Raw genomic sequence first — 24109 nt, forward strand, 5'->3', positions numbered from 1 at the left:
AAAATGACCAGAATTCTCCTTTAAAACGGGTTGCCACAACAGTTTTTACTGTACAGACGTTCACTGTTCCCAGCAGATGAATACTAACGGCTCTGCTGATCCTCTGACCTCTGCCTCTGCTCCGACGCCACCAGCCGCTCCGATATTTTTTACCTGTCACGGGAAATATCTCAACATCTGCAAAATGGATTGGCGCGGGGTATTATACAGCAATCAGTGAGAAAAACACACACACACACACAGACGTTAATGGTTTCCAGTCAATGTGTCCTAATGACTTACAACTATGTTACATAAAGCAAGTGGATGGACAACAGTGGAGTTTGATAAACTCCTCATTGAATCATCACAGCCTTTGTCAGGTGCTGTGTGATCTGCTGTGACCGTCCCATAATTTATCTCATCAGTCTTAGTGTGGGAGCAGCATGCATTTATTGAGTTAGCTCCCTATCATGGAGCCTCCATGCACAGTCATAATTACAAACCCTGTCATTTTTTTATAGACTCGGGAGCTAAAACAAGCATGAGTGTAACAGCCTGTTTGGCCCCACATCCTTTTTTTCCACTCATGTTTTGAGAGGGAACAGGCCCAAAACTCACAGAATCACAGGCAAAGAGTCCAGATTTGTTCCCTGTCAACTAAAAATAAGCCTCGTGGAAGAATGCAGTACAAAGTCAACACGGGTCTGATTGAGACTGAGAGCTCTCAGGTCAGAGAGAGAGAGAGAGAGGCTGGCTTAGATACTCACACCTCTCACACGACAAACTCAAGCACACACACACACACACACACACACTCAAAAAATCCTCATTTATATTCATTATGAACACAATTTTCTTAACTGTGTTCTACATGCACATACAGAAAGAGAGAGAGAGAGAGAGGCTGGCTTAGATACTCACACCTCTCACACGACAAACTCAAGCACACACACACTCACACACTCACAAAAACCCTCATTTATATTCATTATGAACACAATTTTCTTAACTGTGTTCTACATGCACATACAGAAAGAGAGAGAGAGAGACTGTGATAGTGTTTGGAGCCCTGCCAGGAAAACACAGACGGCTGCTGTTGCTGGTGGTACTAAAGCTGAGCCCTCAGCTCTCAGACTGCAAAAAGATACTTTATTGTGACAGCCACTCAAGATTTATTTAAGGGAGACCCCGTTCTTACAGTTTCTTCTTCCTCTTTGGGCTCCAGCCACTGTATGCCTTTTAATAAAGGCAAACAATACGCTTAAACACTAAAAACTGTCAGTCGGTTAACCTCTTCTTAGTCAAAAAAAATGTTAAAATGTGGGAAACACTGGGAATAATTTAATGCCACGTTACAGTGTAAGTGCTGACCACAGTTTTTAAATCGAGCGTGTTCACCTGAAGTAGATTACAGGGCCGGCGGCAACATAAAACATCACACTAATAGGATATAACGTTAATTTAGGAAACCTTTTTGAAGAAATTGGACACGCTCGGGTGCAAAAGAAATAATATTCACCTGTCTGAACAGCCACGAAATATCAGGTCACGCCTGAGACATTCCTGCTGTAGGGAATAAACACACACACTCTTAGGAGGAGGAAATTCCTTGAGGAAAATCACAGTCCTTTTTTTTTTTTCCCTCTTTGGGTAGATTTGGCCGCGTGCTAGCTGATGCAGGCTGCTGATTATGATACAGAGCCACCACACGTAATGACACAATTGCAGCTGCAGATGACAGACATCCACAAAGTGCATTGGTTGTTACAAATAACACAGTTTTCCATGAAGATGCCCATGAGGAATTTGTTGAGAGCTGAGAGCTGCATGAAACTTTCTATGCAGGTGAAACACTGTGTTAAAAACAAAAAACCTTAAAGGGATAGTTCAACATTTTGACAAATTGGCCCATTGCCATAATCTCTGTAGTTTTAAGAGTAGGTTTGTTACCTTTTTGTCGGTGCAAGCTACTTTTAGAACGGTGGAGCAGAGCCGTGAGCTGCTCAGAGCTACGCTACGGAGGCTAATGGGATTTCTTGGTTTCCCTCATCAAACTCATCAAATACACAATCCAACAACTCCAAAACGCTCTGGTGGACAAGTTGTGACCTGCACATTCACCACGCTATGAGATAATAACGTAACGTTACGAGACAGAGTTGTTTTCGAGGTAAATTCATGCGAAACCACTGATACGCGTTGCCTTTGAGGCAGTTTTCCGGCAAGCAGTCTCTGTATTTGAATAATGCAAATAAAGGTAACAAACCTCCTAAAACTATAGGGATTATGGCAATGGGCCAATTTGCCAGAAATTTTGAACAATCCCTTTAACTTGTAGTTTTTATATCATGCTCATTGAACGAAAATGACTCTGAATGATCAAGCCAGTGGACCTTTGAGTGTTTGACATTTCAACCAGACAAAGGAGCAGTATCTCTAACCAGTAGACCACCCTGATTTCCCCTCTTTCTCCCACTGCTCCCACTTCTCCCAAAGTTCCTCGCTTGTGTCTCTCCAGCTGTGGCGGCCAGGGTCTGTTGTTGAACAGCCCTTTTAAGTAGCTGATTTGGACCAATGTTCGAGTCTTACGCTCTTACTACCGAGGCGGATGAGCTCATGTGAGCAAAACGGCTACCAAAGGCTTAAACCACTTACATTTTTTCTGTCTTACTCTCAATATATCTCTTGTCGATGAAAACGCGGCTGCCTGGGCCCCGTGCCAAGGCCAGATTCTGCGAGAGGGCAATGAGGTGAGATTCTGGGCTCACACTTTGGGACTCCAGAAGCAGAAGATGCCGAATGCCTTTTTTTTTTTTTTTTTGAGAAGACTGGACTTTCTCTGGATATGCTATAGCGATATTATGTCTGTATTTCTAATCAGAAGGTGATTATAAGATGACCTAACATGTAGCTTAACAGTTTCTTTTGCACTCAAGGGATTTACACGCTGTATTATATCCTATAACGGTTTCTCACTGTGAATTTTTTTTTCCAAGTGAAGAACATTGCAGTAATTATTCAATCTAATAATCAGGAGGTTTTTTAGCTGCGGACAGGATCTAAATGTGTCTGTTGAAATGTCCAGCATCCCTGTTTTTTTTGTGCTTTTTTTTTTTTTTTTTTACTGTTTACACACTTCTCTTCTCATTGTCACATACAAACCCTCAGCGTTGGCAGCAGTCAGCAGCTGTGTCTCTGTGTGGTCACGCTGAGAAGGTCAAAGTTGCTGTTGTTGTTGAGGTTTGTGAGTTTCACTCAAACTCTCACTCTGCGCTTCCAAACAAATCACTGAAGGTGGCTGTGGTTACCTCCTCACCCCCCTACACCCCCTTCCCCCCCACCCCTCTCTCTTTCTCCTTATGCTGTGGCAGCAACAGCAGCAACACTGGAGGCTCTGCTGGAAAATGGGCTTTGCTGTACTACTGTGTGCTGTGCTGTGCAGTGCTGTGCTGTACTGTGCTTGTATACCCCAACCTCAGTCACCACCCAAACTAGTCATAACTGAACATGTGATTTAAAATGTTCCAACACACACGAGGAAAAGGAGAGTCAAGTTCACAGCTTTACTTGTCTGCTGCAATCACCAGCAAGAGCACGGCACCTCGCTTGTAATTAGTTTTGACACGCACCACTTCCAAAGTTCACACCTTTTCCTCATTCCCTGCACTGATACCCCCAACCACCGCCACCAGCACCACTACTACTACTACTACACCCCCCCACCCTGCCTCCCCTGTCCGGTTTTGGATTCGTGGCATGTTCACGCTGCAGTTTTCCTGGGTTCAGTTCCAGTAGTTGCGGATCCGTAGTGGCCTCAGTTGGCTTCCTGAGGTTTTTTGCGAGGAAATTCCAGCGGCACGGATCCACTGACAGGATCTGTCCTCGTCACAGTGTGGAGTTGTGTAGTTGCCGGCTCGGAAAGACCCCGTGTCAGGGAGTTGTGAACTCTCTATACCCCCCCCCCCCTCCCTCTCAACCCCCCTCCACCTCCTCTTGTCAGCCACCCAGTGCAGGCCTCTTTTTTCTTTCCTTTTTTTTCTGTCCGTGCCACTGATATCCCCGCTCACTGTTCACACACACAGAAAAATCATTCTTTCCATCTTTTGTTGTTTGCACCACACCCATTCAAAGGTGCACACACACACTCTCACACAGGCGTGCAGCGCTGCGGTCCAGTCAGAGGCCCCCCCTGTATTACTGGTAAACCGAGACTCACACCTCCTCGCCCCTTCTGGTGAATGATAGCACCTGTCCACTGCAACGAGACACTCGTTGTTTCAATCCGTCTGAGGGGAGATTAGCCAACACCAATTGGCCTCACAGATCATTTGACCTCCGAATTAGGCCTCCCTGAGACTCTCTATGTAGAGAAATGTGTCAGGAATAATCCCTTAAGGGCACTGGTAATGCACATTTGTGTAGCAGAAGTGAATATGATATTGGTTCTGGTTAAGTACTGTACTCCAGGCCACCTAGAAACAGAGCTTTTTATAATCCTGGCCAACTATAAATATTGGAAGCCGTACCCCTTGATTGTTTTAATAGCAGCAGATGTGGCAATTAACACCACCTTATAAAGCCCACTTGTATATTTGTTTTACTGCTAACAAATGTTCCCACAAATATGACTTGATTGTGGGAATGAACATTAGTGAAATGGAGAAAGTTGATGCGAGAAGGTCTCAGTTTGATCTTGTGTATACAATTTAGGGGTGTTCCCAATTGGAACTTGTCAAATAACGTCTCACTCTGTCTCTAAAACTATATTCAAGCATCCAGCTAAAACGTGTTAGAGCAGAAATTTTCTTTTTTCTTCTTCTTTTTTTACAAAAGACCAGAAATATTTTGCAGGTCAGACATGAAGGAGTAAATCAATTTTGAAGTCTCTTATTTTGAGTTGAACTTGTCATCCTACTGGTTTGAATTTGAAAACCCTGAGGAAGTTTGAAATGTGCGTCTGTCTGTCAGTGAAGAGCATAACAATAGCTTGGTTGTGAACATTTTGTGGTTTTGACTGTATTGTGTTGGCTTGTCATTCTTAGGCAGATGGGACAGTCTTAAAAGACTTTACAAGTATAACAAGTTATGAGTAAATAAAGGGCGGTAAAATAAATAAACGCTCCATTATGGTCGCTGTTTTTGTTCTAGCGTAATGCTGAAATAACGTAATAATAATTATTATTATGTAATAAATACTTTTTGAATGAAAAGATCCATTAAGTTGCTATAAGGTAAACTAATCGCAGACCAGAGAGGACCTTCATAAATTATATTCTCCAGATGTTGCTGCAACCAATGAAAAGTCGTCGTCAAAGTTTTTCTTGGATATTGAAGAGAAAATGAACAGCAACACATCGGTTATGGAGCCTGCCGGAGGAAATTTCCCCATTAACAGTTTGTTTCTGTCCTGTATGTGTATCTGTGTTTCCAGTATCAGGAGGCACCAGGAGCGGCGGGCCATCCTCACACCGATCCTGACCGACTTCTCTGTCCGAGTGACCGCGGCCCCGGCCATCATCTTCAGCAAGAACCTCTCCCCCGAATGCCCACAGGCCGAGGTCAGCATCCATGAATCCAGCATTACATCTTTCTCTTTAAAAAAAAAAAAAAAAAAAAAAAGTTTTCAAATTTTCCACCAGAGAATTCATTCATAACCATAGCAACATAAAAAGACAACAAAGGCAGAGAGAGAGAGAGGATTGGTTGCATATTTTCCTTCATCTGCTTTGTAGAAGTTAGTTCACTACTTGCACCGACATCCTGTGGCCCTTTGACCGTGACCTGTTACATTCACGATCGTACCCATTACTCTCACAATCCGTCGTTCATACTGTAGAGGAAAATAGACATTGATTATGTTAGATGTCAGAAGTATTTATGTTCTGCTGCTCAGCAATACAGTAACTTTACTCATTAAGGAATCCCTCAGCCGGTCCTTTGCCATGTAATGGAGGCTTTTGACCCACAGAGTTCAAACCTTTCTGCTTATACAGCTGATGTTTTCTGGCACAGCTCTCTGAGACTTCCTGCCTCTTTGATGCTCCGTCCGACCACGCTAACGTGCCCCTTGACAATGCATAACAGCTAATCCATAGTTTGCTCTGAGACACACACACACACACACACACATGTTCTTGTGCATTTGTATTTCTATCTTTGTGAGGACGTCCTCCTTAACCATGACAGCTAAGAGCCTAATCCCAACCTCTATTATTACCCTAAATTAAACTGTAGTTCACCTTTAACCCTGAAACTACGCCTTTACACTCAAACAGCCTCAGTATGTGTCAGAAAGCGAAGGGGGGCGGCCAAAATGTCCTTCAAAACTCTCCAAAAACGGCCTCGTTGTCAAGGTCTAAAACTCCAACTAGTCCTCACAAAGATAACTATACAAGTACACACACACACACACACACAATGTGATTTCTGTATCTCCTTGAGATATAGAGACTCAGAGCCAGTAACAACACAAGCAAAACATGACCTTGAACTAGGTAGTGTTGATAAATTACAGCAATTTCTATAATGCCATTCATACTCATTTCCTATATATTTATGTATGCTTACCATGTGAATGTAACTTATATCTTTATTCAATTATAAACACATTTATTACATCGTGCAGTAAACGCTCCGCTTTCATTGTTGTATCATGATGTCATGACCTAATGTCTGAAAATTACAGCGAGTGCTTCTGCTAATAACTGTAATACTAATGACGACGCACTTAATATGTTTATGTATTTGAATCTAAATAAGAACAAACAAGCTGAAATATTAATGCTACAATGGATTTTTGGATAAAACATTAGCAGTCCCCGCTATGTTTTTAAACAGTGGGTCTGACTAGATTATGTTTACGCAGCAGTCGCCAATACCATTGTGTGTAGTTACTGTAGGTCTGACTCATGTGTGTGGTTCAACCCGGAGTGTTAGTGAGTGATATCCTGTTAGATGTAGCCTCCAGGCAGAGGAGGGAGGAGGAAGACGGGAAGGAGGGGAACAACTGAGCTAAACAGAACAAGATAGAGGGGAGATAGAAAGTAAATAGACCAAGAGTATAAAAGTTAAAAACGTTAAAACAGTGCAGCGAGGTCAGAAAGCCGTCCTGATGTCTTATTGAATCATTTTCTTGCTTCCTCTTCATGTCGTTCTCCCCCTCTAGGAGGTGGTGGTGTGTGGCCACTCGTTGGAGGTGAACGTGACCAGCAGTTTGGACTTCTACCTCAGCGTCGCCCAGGTGCAGCTCCTGCAGCAGCTGCTCAGAGACAACATGGTGGGGACAGACGCTCCTGAGAAACGTGCCGAGGTAAAAATACAGTAATAATACATTCATAGTGCACGTTCGCTTCATTCACACTGGGATGACTTTATTTGGACATCGAAACTCTGGTTGCTGTGCATTAAAGTATTTATATCACATCTGCACACACACACAGAGCACGGACCACCTTTGTGCTGTTATGATAATGGCTTCTTAATCTTTTCACACAGTGCCACAACCTGACACAGATCCATTCACTAATCAGTCCACAGGGCTTTGTGCCAGTTTGGCTCCAAAACTCCCCATCATGACCGTTTTTCCTTATACATAACCCCGGCCTCAACTATCGCCCCCCTGACTATTTTGGGCGAATCTAACACATTTAAATATTTACTCACTCAGAGCAAGGCAGTTCTCTAATGTGGCCTTAGTTTACTGCGCTGTGCTCAGCTGCAGCTTTCAGGGCCCTTCCTATTGTTTACAGGACAGGGAGCTTCCAGGCGCCATTTGCCCTGTCTGACCGCTTAATAAAGCTTTCTAATGGAACACAATATAAAAATATTTACCAGCTGCGGTGAGGATGGGAGTCAGAGGAGTGAGGAGGACAGGGGAGAGGAGAGGAGGAGGAGGAGGAGGAAGAAGGGGGGTGGTATGAAATTAAGAGAGTTGACAGAGTGATTTCTCTGTTATCTCTCTCTCTCTGCTTGGATTTGCCCTTTACTGGCGGTCGTGTGTGTACTGACGTGCAGTGACGGCATCAGATGACTCAGATCCCGTAAAGCAGTGGTAGGCAAATAGCGTCGCGTTGGCCAAATCCAGCCCTTTTTCGACAAAAAAACATTTGGCCCCCGCGCAACCAAAGCTGAAGTGAAGTTTTCCCCTTTCATAGTTTCGGAGGTGGTGGTCTAACAGCCTGTTAATACAGTTGTTTTCTAAGGCAACAACATTAACAACAGCACATTCATTCAACCATCAATAAAGGGTTTTTAGTCCTTTTTCTGCCAAATGAGTATTGAATAAGCTACTGTAGCTCACACGTTCTAATGGGAAATAACATCTGCAGTCAGATACAATCCTTAAACAAACGTCAATGAAATCGAACACCCACAAATGAGATGTAGCTGTAACAAACAAAACAGTACAACACAGCGCAACTCCACCACCGCCGGGCCAATTAACCTGTTTAACACTACTGGAAATAAATGGTTCATGATTAAACCAAATTGCTGACCCCTGTTGTAAAGGGCTTTTTTTAAAAGGTGATGTGGTTAGCTTCTCTTCTCAGGGGAAACACATAACACATATTTTAAAGGGATCTAGTTCCTATAATCACAGTTTGTTTCCGTTACCACTACAGACGTGTTTGACAATGTTTAATACAGGTAACACAAGCAGTTACCACATCAGAGTTATCTCCTGAAGGCAAATCAACACCATAAAACATTATGTCACATTTGTTAAAGCAGCACTATGGTAGCAAATAAGAGAAGGACATGGAGGTTTGCTGACTTGTATTTGTTCATATATAATATTATTTATACTGTCAGTCCTAAAGGAGGTGCCTGTTGTGCATCTGGTCTTGATTTGGGTGATCTCTGAGCCCTCACCCCGACTTGTAATGATTCATGGCTTGATTCTGTTGAGGGGCAGCTAACGGCTGCAGAGGGTTCATCCAGGTTTAAGGCAGGATGAGAAACTTCATCAGCTATTCTGGGAGGTCCACTGGCAACAGTTGAAAAAAAAGAAAGAAAGAAAGTCAAAGTCGTACTCTATTTAAGAAAGGTCATTTCGATTGGATTGATTTAAGATGTTTCTCGAAGGCAGTGTAAATGGAGCATTTTTTTCCTACTTTTCCAGCAACACTTAGTTTCACAAATACACATTTCCAGCCGGAGGAGCCGAGGGATTAAGGGGTATTGCTTGAGAACAACATGACAGTAGCTGCTAAGTGTTTCCCCCGGCTACGTTTCCTGAGGACAAACAGTCAGTTTTTGTTATGACATGTGCATCTTACCACCATGGTAATGCTGCCTTCAGCTTAGATGAAGTGAAATTGAAATGACCACAGGTCTGGAGAGATGTAGTACACTGATCCTCCATCCACTGCTGAGAAACTGTATAATCCATCCACGTGGGAATATCCCCTTATTCCTGTTAATACCGGCTTTTTAGACACTGTGGTTGGGTTTCTTACTTTTATAGTACTACTTGATTTCAGTCGTATTACACCATGTTCTGTACTCTTTCAGTTTTATAGTAGTGGCATTATAGAGCACAACAGTTTCATGAACATTGGGGTCAGTCGGTGTGTGTCTTCACCTCTGTGCAGCTGCACAGCACAGAGGTTACTCTGAATAAATGTGGTTTGGCTTTGGATTTTTTTGGACACTCGCTATAAAACTATTTGTACCTCCATCTATCTCAGTGTCGTAAGTCTTTTGGCGACCGCATCTGTCCGGCTGCTTGGCCCCGGACCCGGCAGCAGGGAGGTCAGTATGAGTAAGACACGGTTGAGTCTGGCGTGTTCCGGTCTGCAGACGCTCATTCTTCAAGCTGCAGAGCCCTCTAGTGGCGCACGCAGCAGCTACAGCGTCATGTGGTGACACACTCAGACCCCAACAGCTTCTCCTCTCCTCTCCCTCTCCCTCTCTCTCTCTCCCTCTCTGTTGGCCTGTCCTCCCAGCAGCCTGTCTACGCCCTGCTAACACATTAGAAACACCACCATCAGATAACATCAGTGCTACGTGAGCTCCTTTTGTTTGGAGAGTGAGTTTTGAACAGGTACAGGCTTTTTTTGCTATGGTTAAAATGGCCAAATAATGAAACAGATGTTCACCCCCTGCTTTGTTTTTGTTTTTTCTTTAATTCAAACTCAACCTCAGTAATGATATTTATAGTATTTGACAGTTTTGTTTGTACTTCCTTTATACAACCTGTTCAAAGGACTCAATTAAAAACAGGTCCTGGATCTTTTAAGCATCTGGTGCAGAGGAATTGTTTTTTTTGTTTTTGTTTTTTTGTTGTTGTACGTCAATAAAGTATCTCTCACACTCAGCGCCGTCTCCGGTTAAAGTTTAAATCAAACACCGCTCCTTCCTTCCTCACTCTCTCTCTCTCTCCGGTTTCCAAATTTTTCCTCTCTTTCTTTTTTCTAAACTTTCTTCTTCTTTTTCTTTTCCTAGACGTTTTGAGAACATGCCGTGTGCCTTCGACAGATTCTATGCAGATTTCAAACAGTTCCCATTGCCCCTCACAGCTGTGTTTTATTGTCTGGGTTAATGAATTTGTTTTGTAGGGGCTTTTGGGTTCCCTGGCAGTGGTGAGGCAAGCCAGGCGCGTGGGCAATGTGTGCAAGCCTTGTGTGTGTGTGTGCGATTTCAGTCATTTCTAGTCACTGAGCTGTTATTCCCTACATCCATACAGAACGAGCTTGTTATTTTCTCATCATCCATCCGTTATGTTCAGTCATTGTGCGCCGTAGCCAGTTGTCCACAGTTTCCATTTGAATCATGATTGAGATGCAAAGTAAATGAAACATGATTGATTCTAAGCAGTCCATATAGGCAGATTTGTTGCTCTTTAAATCACTGCATTATTAGGATGTTTATCGCAGCATTAGCCGCGGTCCGTCACAGTTTGACTTCATTTCTGTATTTTTCTGGTGGATGTTAATGATGATGAAGTGAGGCCGGGCCGAGCCCAGGCAGCTCTCAGCAGCAGGAGGTCCCACACTCACACAACAGCTATGAATAGATGATGGAGCAGCTTTTAGGACTTATCTCACTGCTCTGTCAGTGGCACTGTCACATGGCAACGCAGAAGTGTATACCCTCACACACACACACACACACACACATACACACATGTCGGCGCACATTTGCACACACACGCACACATGCATGCACATTGTCCCCACATTCCCTGCATGGTAACTGTCTGCAGCCTTTTATTTGGGAGCCAGCGCTGTAATGCTGCTTTATGACCGAGCAGCTGACCCGAGTGTCTGGTTGTGTGTTTGCATTCTGTGTCTCAGCTCTGCTATGACGTTATTTGTTCTTCAGAGAGAGAGAGAGAGAGAGTGAAAAAGAAGTCGCAAATAAAAAGCAGCCTCTCTCTCCTCCTCCTCCTCCTCCTCCTCCTCCTCATCTGTCTCTCCTAACCACCACTTCTTCCTCTCATATATATATACACACTATATCATTCTCTTATTTACCACCTCAATGCCATCCGCTCCTTCATGTAGATTTACAGTGTAAGCTGTCATAGTTGGCATTGGTTGCCATGATGACAAGCTCCCAAAGTATTTTATTATTGTCCCACCAAACTGCTGGAGATCAAGAAAATGCTTCTCTCATCCCATGTTGCTCCCTCTCTTTCTCTCTCTCTCTCTCTCTCTGTGACACACACACACACACACACACACACAGACAGAGGCAGCTCGGGTCAGCCATGTGCTTGTACCACAATGTGAGAGGAAAATACCCTCTGGTGCAGGGGGAAGTCCCGCTCTGCTTCATCCTCCACCTCATCCTGGGATGATTACACGCATGGGAAACAGGGCTTTAGACTTCCTCCAACACTCATGCACACACACACACACACACACACACACTCACACACACACACACATACATCGATGCCAGTGCACACACACACAAACACACACACTGAGGCAGTACCCAGGTTCAGGACAAAGTATCAGGCATCACAGGAAACACTGAATTACAGTTTTTAGTAAACACAAATGAGTGAAAACCGCTCAGTCACCCATTACCTGCCTTATCTCTATTCCTTCCTCCACCTCTTTCTTTCTTTCTTTCTTTCTTTCTTTCTTTCTTTCTTTCTTTCTTTCTTTCTTTCTTTCTTTCTTTCTTTCTTTCTTTCTTTCTTTCCTTTTTGCATCACTTGACATTATAAGTCTGCATGCAGCACCTCATTTTTCTTTCCTTCTCAATCTCCTGCCTTTCCTTGGTTTCATCCAACTCTTCTTTCATTGCCCCCTTTTTTTAATATATATATATCATTTCCGTCGTCTTTTCCATGCTCTTCATCTGCTCTCTTTCATCTCTTTTTCCCTCATGGGACTGGCACAGCTCCTGGTTGGAAAAGGAGGTTTGTGTCCATCCAGAGCCAGCTAGTTATGTATGAAGCTGTCTGAGAGTGGGGAAGGTTCCTCCTTGACAGTTTTTAGATTGAATTAATGTGTGTAGTGTTAAAACGCCTGCACACACACACACAAACACACACACAGAGGGTGCAGTCTCATGCTGAGCTGGACTAATGCAGCAGCAGCAGCAGCAACAGTAGTAGTTAGACAGCAGCCGCCGCCGCTCGGCAGCCAAGACGAACCACTGTGAGAAGTGAATTTACAGTAGGCACGAGTTTGCTGGTCAGTAGCTGCTTTGGTTTGTCAGTGGGTTTGGACGGCAGTTATAAGCCATTAGTGGGGAGGAGGCAGTGTTTTACTGATGCATGTGTTTTTTTGTGCATGTCATCCACACAGCCACACTCAGCAACATTTAAATGTGTTTGGACAGCGAGAGTCTTTTTTTTTTTCTGTTATAGATTTTAAAGTTTTTCCATTGATGATGATGATGATGAAGAATCGTTGTTTTGGTATTTGATGGAAAGGCCACAGTGTGTTGGGAGGGTTACTTACTGTAGGGGTTAGAGAGTTATATTTGGTTTCTCAGTGCCATTAATTTATTCTGTCTGTGCCTCGTAGAAATCTAATGACTTTTATATAATAGCGACTTTGATATTGAATGAAAACATCACATCACCCGCAGAAAGTTTTCCTAAAAAGGCGCAAAGCAGGCGAATTAATGTTTATCCAAAAGAATCTATTCAGATTTAATTACAAATGTTTTTTTTCTGAGGAACTGTAATAGATTGCAATTACATTTATTTCGTAATTTAATTATGTAATCCGCCAACACTGGTTGGCAGCCAACAGACACCTCACACATTGCTTGCAGATGAATAAAATAATAAAACCTATGAGACAAATGAAGACCTTTCTTCACCTCACTCTTCCATCCAAATGCTACCAAATGTTACACCGTGGGAGAGTGGAAGCTTAGTGACCTATCCTGCTCCCTTGTATTGCACTGCAGCTCTCGCTCATGTAGGAGTGCAGGCCGGAGTGCCAAAAGCACATAAGACAGCTTATCTAAGCCACAGTGTTGTTGACAAGCTTGGCTCAGTGAGCAACCTAAGGCTGGATCCTTGTCTGTGTATGTTTAAAGTAAACCTCTTCCAAGACCGCTCCTCTTTGTGATGAGTGTTTCATATTGTCTCGTAGCTGTTGAGCTTTGAGAACTGAAGTTTCTTTCTCGACCTCTGATCTTTTCAGGACAGTGAGGTGTCAGAGGAGCTTTTATGAGCTCTGCTGGCCAACAGAAATAGGGAGACATCAGATGAAGAGTGAAAATCTGCAGCATGGAGGGAAAAAAAAGGAACAAGGCAGACAGTTGAGAGCGAGGAGACGGCCTGAGAGAGGATGCAAAAGGGAACAGTATAGTAAAGGAGGAGAGGGGAGGGAAATGTTAATGAGATGAGACGTGACACAGTGAGAAAGAGAAAGTCCAAATCCGGTGTTTGCTTTGATTTCAGGTTCTGTGTAAAGTATTTGTCCATAAATGTGGGAGCTGACATTCCTGCGGGGTCAGCTCTTAACCAGTCAGCCTGGCTATTAACCCTCTCTGAGGGCCAGATCCCTTTCACCCTGACCTCTCCCCATCCTACGTCGCACTATTTTCATTCACCCTGTTGCTGCTAAGAGTAATAATAAATAAGGCTCCTTGCGCAGCCATCTCCTTTTCCATTTTGGCTGCCTCACATTGGTTAAGTGAGCGTTGTTGTCTCAGCTTATCTTAAACATACATATTTTCATAGCCAGTGTTCATCTCACTGCCCTCCTTTTGTTATGAAACCGTATCTTTTTTTTTTTTCCGCCTCCTTTTTTGTTCATGTCTCACTGACCCTCCTGTGTGAATCAACTGCTAATTGACAGCCAGTCATAACAACTCACCTTCCCTGTTCGTGGCCCTGCCTGCAGTGCAACCCCTCCCCGACCAAGCTTTCTTCTCAAAGCATAAAAACCGTGGCACATTCTTTAAAAACCCGGCCCCCCCCAACTCTTGTCTATTTGAGATCAGTAGCAGCTGAATTTGCTCTGCCCTCAATCAGTTTTGGCAAAATTGGCGTGAAAACTCCAGATAAAATCACGGAGGTTGGAATTCTATTAGGAGTCGGGTGGGGGGGGGAAACAAACGGCGCCTTTGAGGAGAGGGAGCAGGGCCCCCATCGTGAACTCTGGGATCGGGTGTCGACTCAGGTGAGGAGGAGTCAGGAGTGCCCTCTCTCTTTCTCTCTCTTTGCCTGCAAGGGAAACGGGGTTACACACTGGGGACACAGGGGACTAGTAAAAGCAGGGCACACCAGGCCAACTAGTACAGTCACACATGCACACATACACACACATGCACACACAGTCCTGTTAGACTTTGTTCAGTGAAAAAACCCAGAGTGTTTGTCTGAAGAGGTGAAAAGAGGAAACAGATTTTTTTTTTCCCTCTACACCTGTGTAAGCAAGATCCCACCTAGAATAACAGGTGATGGAGAGTATTGGGTTCTCTCTCTGCAACTCGGATAGTGTATTAAAAGTGTGTTAGCGCACGTGTGTGTGTGTGTGTGTGGGTGGGTGTGCATGTATGTTTGCATTTGATATATCAATGTTCAGTATCTGCTCCGTCCTCACTGTGATTTTTTGAACTCCTGTGGTTGATTGGAGCCGGCTACTACCGAGTTCCTCCTGGACTGCTCCTCTCATTAAACTAAATATTTACCCTAAATCAAAATTCACAAATCATTCCAGGCTTTTGGAAGATTTTCCATGGCGCAGGCACATTTTCTCTCTCTCTCTCAGTTTTTTTTTCCACATCTCTCTGCTGGTATGTTATCCAGGTCACATAGAAGTATAATATAAATCTTCTAAGTGCCCATTTGCAATCTCATATTAGGTATAAAATGATTAGTCCATTAATCAGCTGAAATATAATCAGCAACAACTTTTGGGGTTACGACTCGAGTGATGGATTTATTGTTTAAATCAAAAATGCCTCTCAAATGTGAACACTGGCTGCGTGTCTGCTTCATGATTATACAAAACACCTTTTTAAAATCTGTTTGTCAAACAAAAAAAAGCCTTTGAAAAGTTGCGGTCAGCATTTTATAGACCCGAGGATTAAGCAGTCACTTCAGGAATTGTCACATTTTGTTTATTTTATCAGCTGCTCCCCTATGAATTAGGGCTGGGCGATATATCGATATAAAAAATATATCGATATATTTTTTAATGGGATATGGAATTTGACCATATCGCATATATCGATATAGTTCAAATTTGCGCTGTGATCCTTGCTCCATTCAGGCTGCTGATCTGGAGCTCTCTGCACTGCTCGCCGCGCTCCGCGCCGCCGCCCCTCCTCTTCCTATTTTTTCATGCTTCAGACCGCTGCTTCACCAGCTGACCAAGAGGAACGCACCGAGTCCACGTCGACCTCGTTGCCGTTAACGAGCCGAGCCGCGGCTCTAGAGGCTCAGTCAGCTGCTGTAGCACAGCTGTTAGCCGTTAGCTGTTATTAGCCGTTAGCCATTAGCACGTCGTCCCCTGCAGCAGCGTCAGAGCTCCAGACCTCTGTGAGCCGCGGTGCTTTCACCAGATTCAGCTCGTAAGGTTCGCGTTTACCCCATGGATCTATGATAATATAATACATGCATGGTTTACACACGTTTGTTTTCACTCTGGTCCAAACCGTGGGTCCGTGAGTGTCACGTGACGTTTCCATGACGACTGACCGGAAAAGACGTGGGGCACGTCACGTGACTCCAGGTTAAAAAAAAAAAAATCTCTGAGAAATAACAGAGACACATAGTTGTTGTTTTTTAGTTTTTAGTGCAGGCAATTGATAGTTTTTTTTTATTTCAAGAGTGCCTTTCTATAAGACTCTGCTATAGCTGGTGTTTATGTTACAGAAATGTCTTATAATAAATTATACATGATAATGACAATATTTTCACATTTCCAGCCAACTTTTAACATTGATCTTAGAAGAGGCCTTATGGAATCACGCCTTCTAAAATCCATTACTCCATTACTTTGATTTCAAAAAAGGTACTCTTGTCAGGCAGTATTTATGTTTATATTTTGTTATTTGAGCAACTGAACATTTATTCATGAACCAGATGAAGAAACCTGTTTATTAATTATTCATTTGATTTTGCAACTGTTCAGTGAAATAGCCAGTTTCAATAAAACTACCTGTGACTTGTCATATTTGGCTTTAACTTTGACTGAACATTTGCTCTCACTTTGCGGAAAAATATCGGGATATATATCGTATATCGATATTCAGACAAAATATATCGGGATATGACTTTTGGTCCATATCGCCCAGCCCTACTATGAATGCATGTGTGAAATGAATGATATCTTTGTGCTTTGGGCTTGTGCCTGGGCCCCTAAAACCAGACTGGAGGCATGTGAACCCAAATGCAGAGCGCACGCAGGCAATGATAGGCATGTACAGATAGGTGCCATGTAGCCACTTGAGACCCCGACTCAGAAACATAGCTCAGGTGCCTTAGATAGTCAAGAGGCAGGGCTTGGTTTTTACACCTCACCTGTTTCAGTTTGTCTGTTTTCGAGCCGCTTCTGCCCGGGGGGGTTTACATGTCAGAGTTCACCTCGCATATTACAACACTGAGAGGAGGGGAAATCTCTTATGGATAAAGAGTTCATTTAAGTTGTAGTAGAGTTGAAATCTGCACTGGAGCCAGAGAAGAAAATGAGTTATGATGAGCTACATGTAGTTGTGCAGTTTTAAATCCTCACACACACCGTGTCATGTCCTTGTCAGACTCCTTCGCTTCTGGATCCGACCGCTGCAGCAGCGAAGTGTCGGTGGATTTTTCACACCTGAAGTTTTTTTGAAGGTTTCTCCTCCCACGATGATGAACTGAACCTGGTCTGGTCTGTGTCCTCTAGCCTTGTCCTCCGTGTCCCCCCCAACCCTTACCGTGGCCCTCCCCGTCGACAACTCGCACGAGGGGACAGGGGGGTCTTGCATCATTCTCCTTTGAGAACCTAACATACAGCACATAAGAGCCTTTGTCTCTCTCAGACCTGGGAGCACATCCAGGGAGAAATTAAAGGAAGATTACTTCAGTCCTCCTCTTCTAATTTCAGCTCTGTAAATAGACACCGAGCCAGGATTGTTCTTGTCTTCACGCCGCTCTTTGAATTTGTATGCAATCTTGTGTAAGTGTGTGTGTGTGTGGGTCTGCACGTTCGCTTTTTTTTATGTGTGTATATATACTGTATATGCCGTTTTATTGTATCTTTGCAAGTGTGGCCTTTTCGTAACCACGAGCTGTGTGCGTGCAGGCTCCCCGGGGTGTGGGCTGATCACAGCAGCATCACTCACAGACCACCTGGGGTTCATCTGCCCTTCTCAACCCTGCACCCCCTCCTCCCCACCCCCACCTCCCCACCTCCCCACCCCGGCCTCTGCTCTGAACAGCCTCATCTCACCTCAGGTCACCATTGTTTTCCCTGCTGTTGCTGTTTCCCCATGACCTTGTTACTAAAGCAGAGAAAACAGACATGGCCGCCAGGCAGCGCCGCGCGAGTGCAGGCGTTTTCGAGAAGAACACTCTATGACCTAATGAAAGGCATCTCTGCTTTGCTTTTTGAAGTCTCTCAGACGTCTGCTTTGGTGAACTGTTGAGCCCAGGCTGAAGACAATGCAGTTTGAAGTCTCTTTTGTTGTTTGGTTTTTTGAAAACATAATGCCAAAGTTAATGATGTTAAGTTGAAAGCTTGGATGAGTGATCTTGAAGGGCCCCGGCTGAAACCTGATGATTACTTCGCTGCGTAGCTTTTAGCTGCACTGAGTGTGCGTGCCTTTGAATCCCGCTGCGTATATAAACAGTTATCAGAATAAAGAAGAGTTACTCCGAGTGCTCGTTACACTTTTTTCCTCTTCTTATCCAGCTGCACGATTAATAGATGTTTAAAAATCCAGTCGTAAGTGCAAGCGCTGCTCCGCACACACACACACACACAGCGCTCTGACTCTGACTCTGAGATTTCTCACAGAAGCTAAACCCACAGACACTTTCACACCCGCAGCTTTCAGATGCCGTTGTCACCATCAGGCCCACCTCACTCAGGGACACTTGTGGCATGTGAAAACACTGGAGCCTGAATATTAGATTAGAAAATTACCCCCACACAAATTTCAAAAGTAAATAGGCATGGTGACAGTTAATGAGAGCCAGTTGTTCTCTAACCCATTCCCATGGAAAGAAAGAAAGAAGAGAAGATGAAGGAAGAAAAAAAAAAGACTGATGATGACTCTGCTGCTGTGGAAGCCAGGATCACAGCAATTAAGACGGACCCCAGGGTGCTTCTGTCTCTCATTCACTTTCACTTGTGCTATAGTGTGTCTTCTAATTACACCTTTCTCCACATCTGGCCTTCATCTTTATTTAATTAGTTACTATATAAAATGTAAGGAGTCAGGTTGCAGTCTTCCAGGGATGTAGGAGAATCGAGTTAATATATATATATATATATATATATTTTTTTTTACATTACATTACATTACATTACATGTACAACGGCAATTCATCCATTTATCAGCCACATTAGTTCTGCCAAGTTCTCCATCTGGCTTTAGCCCCATGATAACTTTATTATAAAATTTCAATGTTTTCACTCTCGCTGCTTTGTTTACCATATGGCTGATATCTTGTTTATCATTAATGATGGAAGTATTTGGTGATAAAGTCCATTCAGCAGCATCCTACTCCAGCCAAGAGATTATGTCGGATGAGCAGAGAAAGGTCTGTGTATCATTTCTGAATAGTTACATCATGGTGGTCAGGACACTTTTCCCCCTGTGTTTGTTTTCACTAACACGGTTGTGTTATTAATCTAGGAATTGTCTTCTGGCATTTTCGAACACTTCCTTCAATGAGTAATACAACTGCAGTGCATCCTGCTTATACAAACAGCCTGTGTTTTTGTAGTGATATGGGCTAATTCCTGCATGTCCTCGCAATCACCCCCCGGACTCAACGGTGAGGATTTGATTGGTGGATCTGAAATCAGGGTTTTTTTTTTGGTTTAGATTGGTGGATCTGTTGTTGGACGACTGATGTAATAAGCCTCTTGTTGAGCTTAAAGGGTGGTGTCTGTCAGACCTTTTAAATCATTCCTGATTGCCAGAGATTAGGAGCGGGGGCAATGGTGGGTTTGGCGAGCGTCTTCGAAGGCCTAGAGTCACACACACACAGAGTCACACACACACACACACACACACACACTGCGAAGGCCTCGGTATTAAACTCAACGTGTTGAGCCACAGCGCTGCAGCCCTGCTGAATGTCAGAGCTCTGGATACAGTTCTCTCGTTTTTCTTTTTACGCAGCAATGGCAATCTGCGTTTTGTTTGTGCCAAAATATTTGTAAGTAAACTAATGTCGTGTGCAGGCGCAGGAGAAAACAGGTTTTGAAGTTCAATCAATTACAAAACGGCTTCGTTGGCCGCCGCAGCTCCCAGAGCCAGGGTTTTTTTTGTGGAGCAGCACAGTACTGTAGGTCCCATATGGACCGCATTAACTCACTCCTTTTTCACAATTTTTCTTTTCATTCTCCAGCCTTTATCATTTTCGCATCTTTGTTTTTGAGCCAGGGCTTTTCCAAACCATAAAGCAGCTGAAAATGGAAGGACATCATCTCCGCATTCATGTTTCTGTTCATCTCTCCATCTCTCCTTTGTTTTATTGAGGTGTTTCACAGGCGTTCCTCTCTTCAGACCAGCCATGTCCTATTCCACTTCTCCTTTCCTCACTTCTTCCTCCGGTAGGTCTTTCTGGGAGAAAAGTGTTCCGACTGACCCAGCGCTTTAGGAATGTAAACACGCATAAATTATTACTGTCACCCGGATGTTTGCTTTCCCCCCGGTATGTCACATGACATCAGGGGAATAAGAGTCTCTGACATGGAAGGCAAAATATTCTCACTTTGTTATTTCTCTAATCCTGTTCAAAGCAGATCGACGGAGAGGAGAGGGACAAAGGAGAGATGCTCGGGGGCTTGGAGAGAATATTGTCTCGTGCTTCTTCTGAGGAACATGTTGTTAAACCCTGGAGGAATAAATGCACCAACCAGCACCATTAGCTGGGTGGATGGGAGCTTGTTAAAACGGCCCCACTCTGCGCTCCAGAGTAGACTCTGTTTAAAGTACAGTTGACAGTCACTCTGAAGCACTCGGCATCCATTTGCGAGCACCGGGGTCGCGACCTTCCACTGCTTCTTTGTTGTGGTTCAGTTGAAGTGCATAGCAGGTTGCCTTTGTTATTGAAACAAAGTTACAAGTATTAAATGACTGCCTTTGATGCCCTTTTTTTTTTTTTTGTGACCGCTGTTGTGGCACACAGAGAGCAGTGACTTCATATTATGAATGTCTTCCCCCCTCTGTTCTCCGCAAGAAAATAAGAGAATGAATTGCAGTCTTTATGGCGTTTGGTTAAGTATTATTGTTATTATTTTTGATTAACATGAGGTATTGCTGCATTGAGGTTTTCTTCCATCAGCACAAAGGCACAGAGGCCTGCTATCAGCTTTATGGTTCTGGTAAACAATAGTGGGTAGCACTGCAGGGGCCTAACCTGTAAACTCTTGATGTTGTCAAGATACAGAAGTTAATTTCCATGCAGGCATCCTGCAAGCACGAAGCTCGACTGAATAGTTCTGTCAGGAAGATTAAGTGACCTGACCTACTATGGTTTGTTTTTTTTTCAATAGGGAAAATCTGCAGGAGCTATTCAACAGAAGAACATGGGAAAAAATATGATAAACAATAAACAATTCATTAACATGGGATGTTTGAGAAGCAGCTCACTGCCACTGCTTTCATTTGATCTCAGAAGTGCTGCTAATTGCCACTTGTTTTCTCCCTGCAGTTACTGTCATATGTGCTCGAGTTATAAAACAAGCGCATATTTTACAATTATAGGAAAGCATTTGGAGTTTACACCCAGACATGGAAACACAGTACATATGCAATAACTTTTATTTTGGAAGAGCACATTACGTTACATAGTTCAGAAATGCGCCTGTTTATTTCTGGCTCTCTGTGACAACTCTGTCCCCACATGCCTGAGTTTCTGTGAACAACTCTGTAATTCTGTAATAGTGTTAAGTTGCCGACCTCTTTCACTCACACTAATGCTCTCTTCTTTTAATACCGCTGCCTTGACCTCCTTCCCACAATTACTCCACTTCTTAGTGTCACTCAACACGACCTCAGCGCTCAGCTGTACTTTGATTATGTGACATTTAACTATTTAATGACGATGCCATGCTGTCATTGTTATTTATTCTGGTTGTTGCTATGGTGTTTCTTTGTGGTATTGTCCGTTCTCATGCAGTTCATCCTTCTTCTTACCCTATAATATAACATGTCAGGCTAGTAGCTGAAATATTTTTCTGGTTATATTTGCCCTGAGGTCTCTTGTGTTACCTTTAATGACCAGTCTTGCTTTAGTGCATTTCTTTAAAGTAAACTTGGGCCTTTATTATATCATTTGACTGACTGATTCAGACTTCAGTGGGGATGTGTGGCTTTTAAACAGACCCTTTTGAAAGGAATAATAGTCACCTTTGCTACTTGGACTGTATTTATTATACTCTTTCCCTATCGACTACCATGGGTTTCCCTACCATCTTAAAACATTCACATTTTCATGTTCCCTGATCTCTGAACCTGAATTGCAACCTACTTTTCTTTCATCTGGAAACAATCAACTGCATATGTGGTATTCAGATGTAAAAGTTATGTTGTCATATTCAACTAGCCAGCCAACACTGTAAACGGGTGGCATTTGGATGATGTGACATTTGCTTCCACATATTAGCCCTCCTCGAGCCAAGCTGTTCTGAGTTACACTGACAGAAATAGGGGTCAGAAGTCGTACAGATGCGCTCTGATATGATTGGCACTTGGGAGACTCATGGTTTCACACTTTGGGGATTATCCTCCATTTTCCAGAATTTTCTGCCTAGAGACTCTGAGGGGATGACTTCATGACTGGCCGATTGGGGTTGGGGGAGGCTGTGTGTGTGTGTGTGTAGTCGCACATTCATGATCATGATCAACTAAGTCCAGTGAAAGATTGCATTGGGATCTGGAAACAGCGCTTCAGTGCAGCCATTATACAATATAATAGAAAGTAATGGTTGGAAAAGGGGATTTCATCTGGGACGAGGCCTGCTGTAGCTGCAGTGCATGTTTGTATTCTGAATTTATTGCCCTCTGTCAGTGAATAAATTGGCTAAAAGGTTAAAGCATAAAGACTACAGAGCCATAGGTTGATGTTTTCTGTGTGTACCTGTGAGTAAGCACAGCGAGGCTATAACCAAGCCCAGAGACACACACACACACACACACACGGAGCAATCCAGTCGTGAGCTTTAAAACTCACTCTAGCTGAGATCAAACCCTGGGAACACAACTGACTTCATGTGTGTTTATGCGTACATGTCTGTGAATGCATTGATTGCATGTGTTGATTCAAACTATATGAACAACTGTGCGCTGTGGTATATTTTCTCATTGTCTCTTTTCCTCTACACCCCCCATTTGGCTCCCCATTATCCCTTATTCCACTCGTAAGCACATCTAAATATAGACCAAGAATTTGCTTAGGGGGCACTCTCTTAGTAGTGGTGGTTAAAAAGAAGACGGGGTATTTACTGTAATTGTAAATGCATGTGTACAGCCTTCTTGGGAAGAGAGACAGAGAAGCGTAAAGAGTATCTGGCAGTTTCTCCTGGCGCTCGCTCTTTCCCAGCTGCTGTGCAGCTTATTTGTCCCTTCCAACGTGGGGCGCTCCTCGGAGTGGACATTTTGCCTTTGCCAAGTACCTTTTTGAAATACCTCCTTACCTCAGTACAAGTTTCACCCGCTTAACACAACACACATGGAGACAAGTCCAGGCCCTTTTCTTGCCTTCTCTTCCCCTCCCCATTGCTTGGAAAATCTTACATTTCTACAGAAAAGGAGTGCACACATCCTGTCCTCATTAGGCCCGGGAAAAGAGAGGAATCTGGCAGGGCCGAGTCTATGGAAGCCCCTCACATAAGCCCGGCCGAACAGAACAGAACAGGCAGGCGGGCAGGCATGCCGCGGTGTTTTATATGGCTCTTGTTCTTAGCCTTTGATGACACTGTTTAGAATAGGAAATATCTAATAAGTCAAGTATTCTGTCTAATGTGCTGCCAGTGGGTTTAGTATTTGCCTGGAGGTCTTGAAACACTATCTCCACCACAGCAATAATATACATTTAAAATTCTCATGGAGTGGGTGGGATGTAGTGAAGGAGAGAAAGAGAAGAGGAGGAGGAGGAGTGGGGGGGGCAGCTAAGAGTACATGTTATAATAGCAACCATGTGCAGGTTGGGCCAGATGAGGGTGGGATAGGATGGGACACACCTTGGTTCTGTTGGAGAAACTCACCCCCTCTGTGTTTTTTTTTACAAAAAAATTTACAATTTATCATAGTCATGTTTCAAAAGACAGCAGTAGCTAATTGAAACTGACATTGTACCCATTAACATGAAGGAGGAGAGGCCTTAATAGTGTGGTAATAATGCTGGACACGTTATTGGAAATGATTATGATGAATAGACCCGAGTCTCTTCATGTTGCACCTGTCAAGCACGCAGCTATCAGAGGACTGTCGGGTCATCGTGCCCTTTTTTTAACATCGTCAGTGCCCTGTAGCATCT

General features: G+C 43.6%; 1 protein-coding gene across 3 annotated transcripts in view; it reads left to right on the forward strand.

Moving 5' to 3' along the window:
* The window catches only part of vps13b (vacuolar protein sorting 13 homolog B), a 339339-nt gene that overhangs the window by 212889 nt on the left and 102341 nt on the right, over positions 1–24109 (forward strand). For all 3 annotated transcript variants that reach the window (XM_083990417.1, XM_083990416.1, XM_083990418.1), the window contains 2 exons: positions 5414–5540; positions 7148–7291. In XM_083990417.1, the coding sequence (XP_083846543.1) occupies positions 5414–5540; positions 7148–7291 (271 nt within the window). The remainder of the gene's footprint in view (positions 1–5413; positions 5541–7147; positions 7292–24109) is intronic.

The sequence above is a fragment of the Trachurus trachurus genome, assembly GCF_905171665.1.
Source record: "Trachurus trachurus genome assembly, chromosome: 16".
Classification (NCBI taxonomy): Eukaryota; Metazoa; Chordata; class Actinopteri; order Carangiformes; family Carangidae; genus Trachurus; species Trachurus trachurus.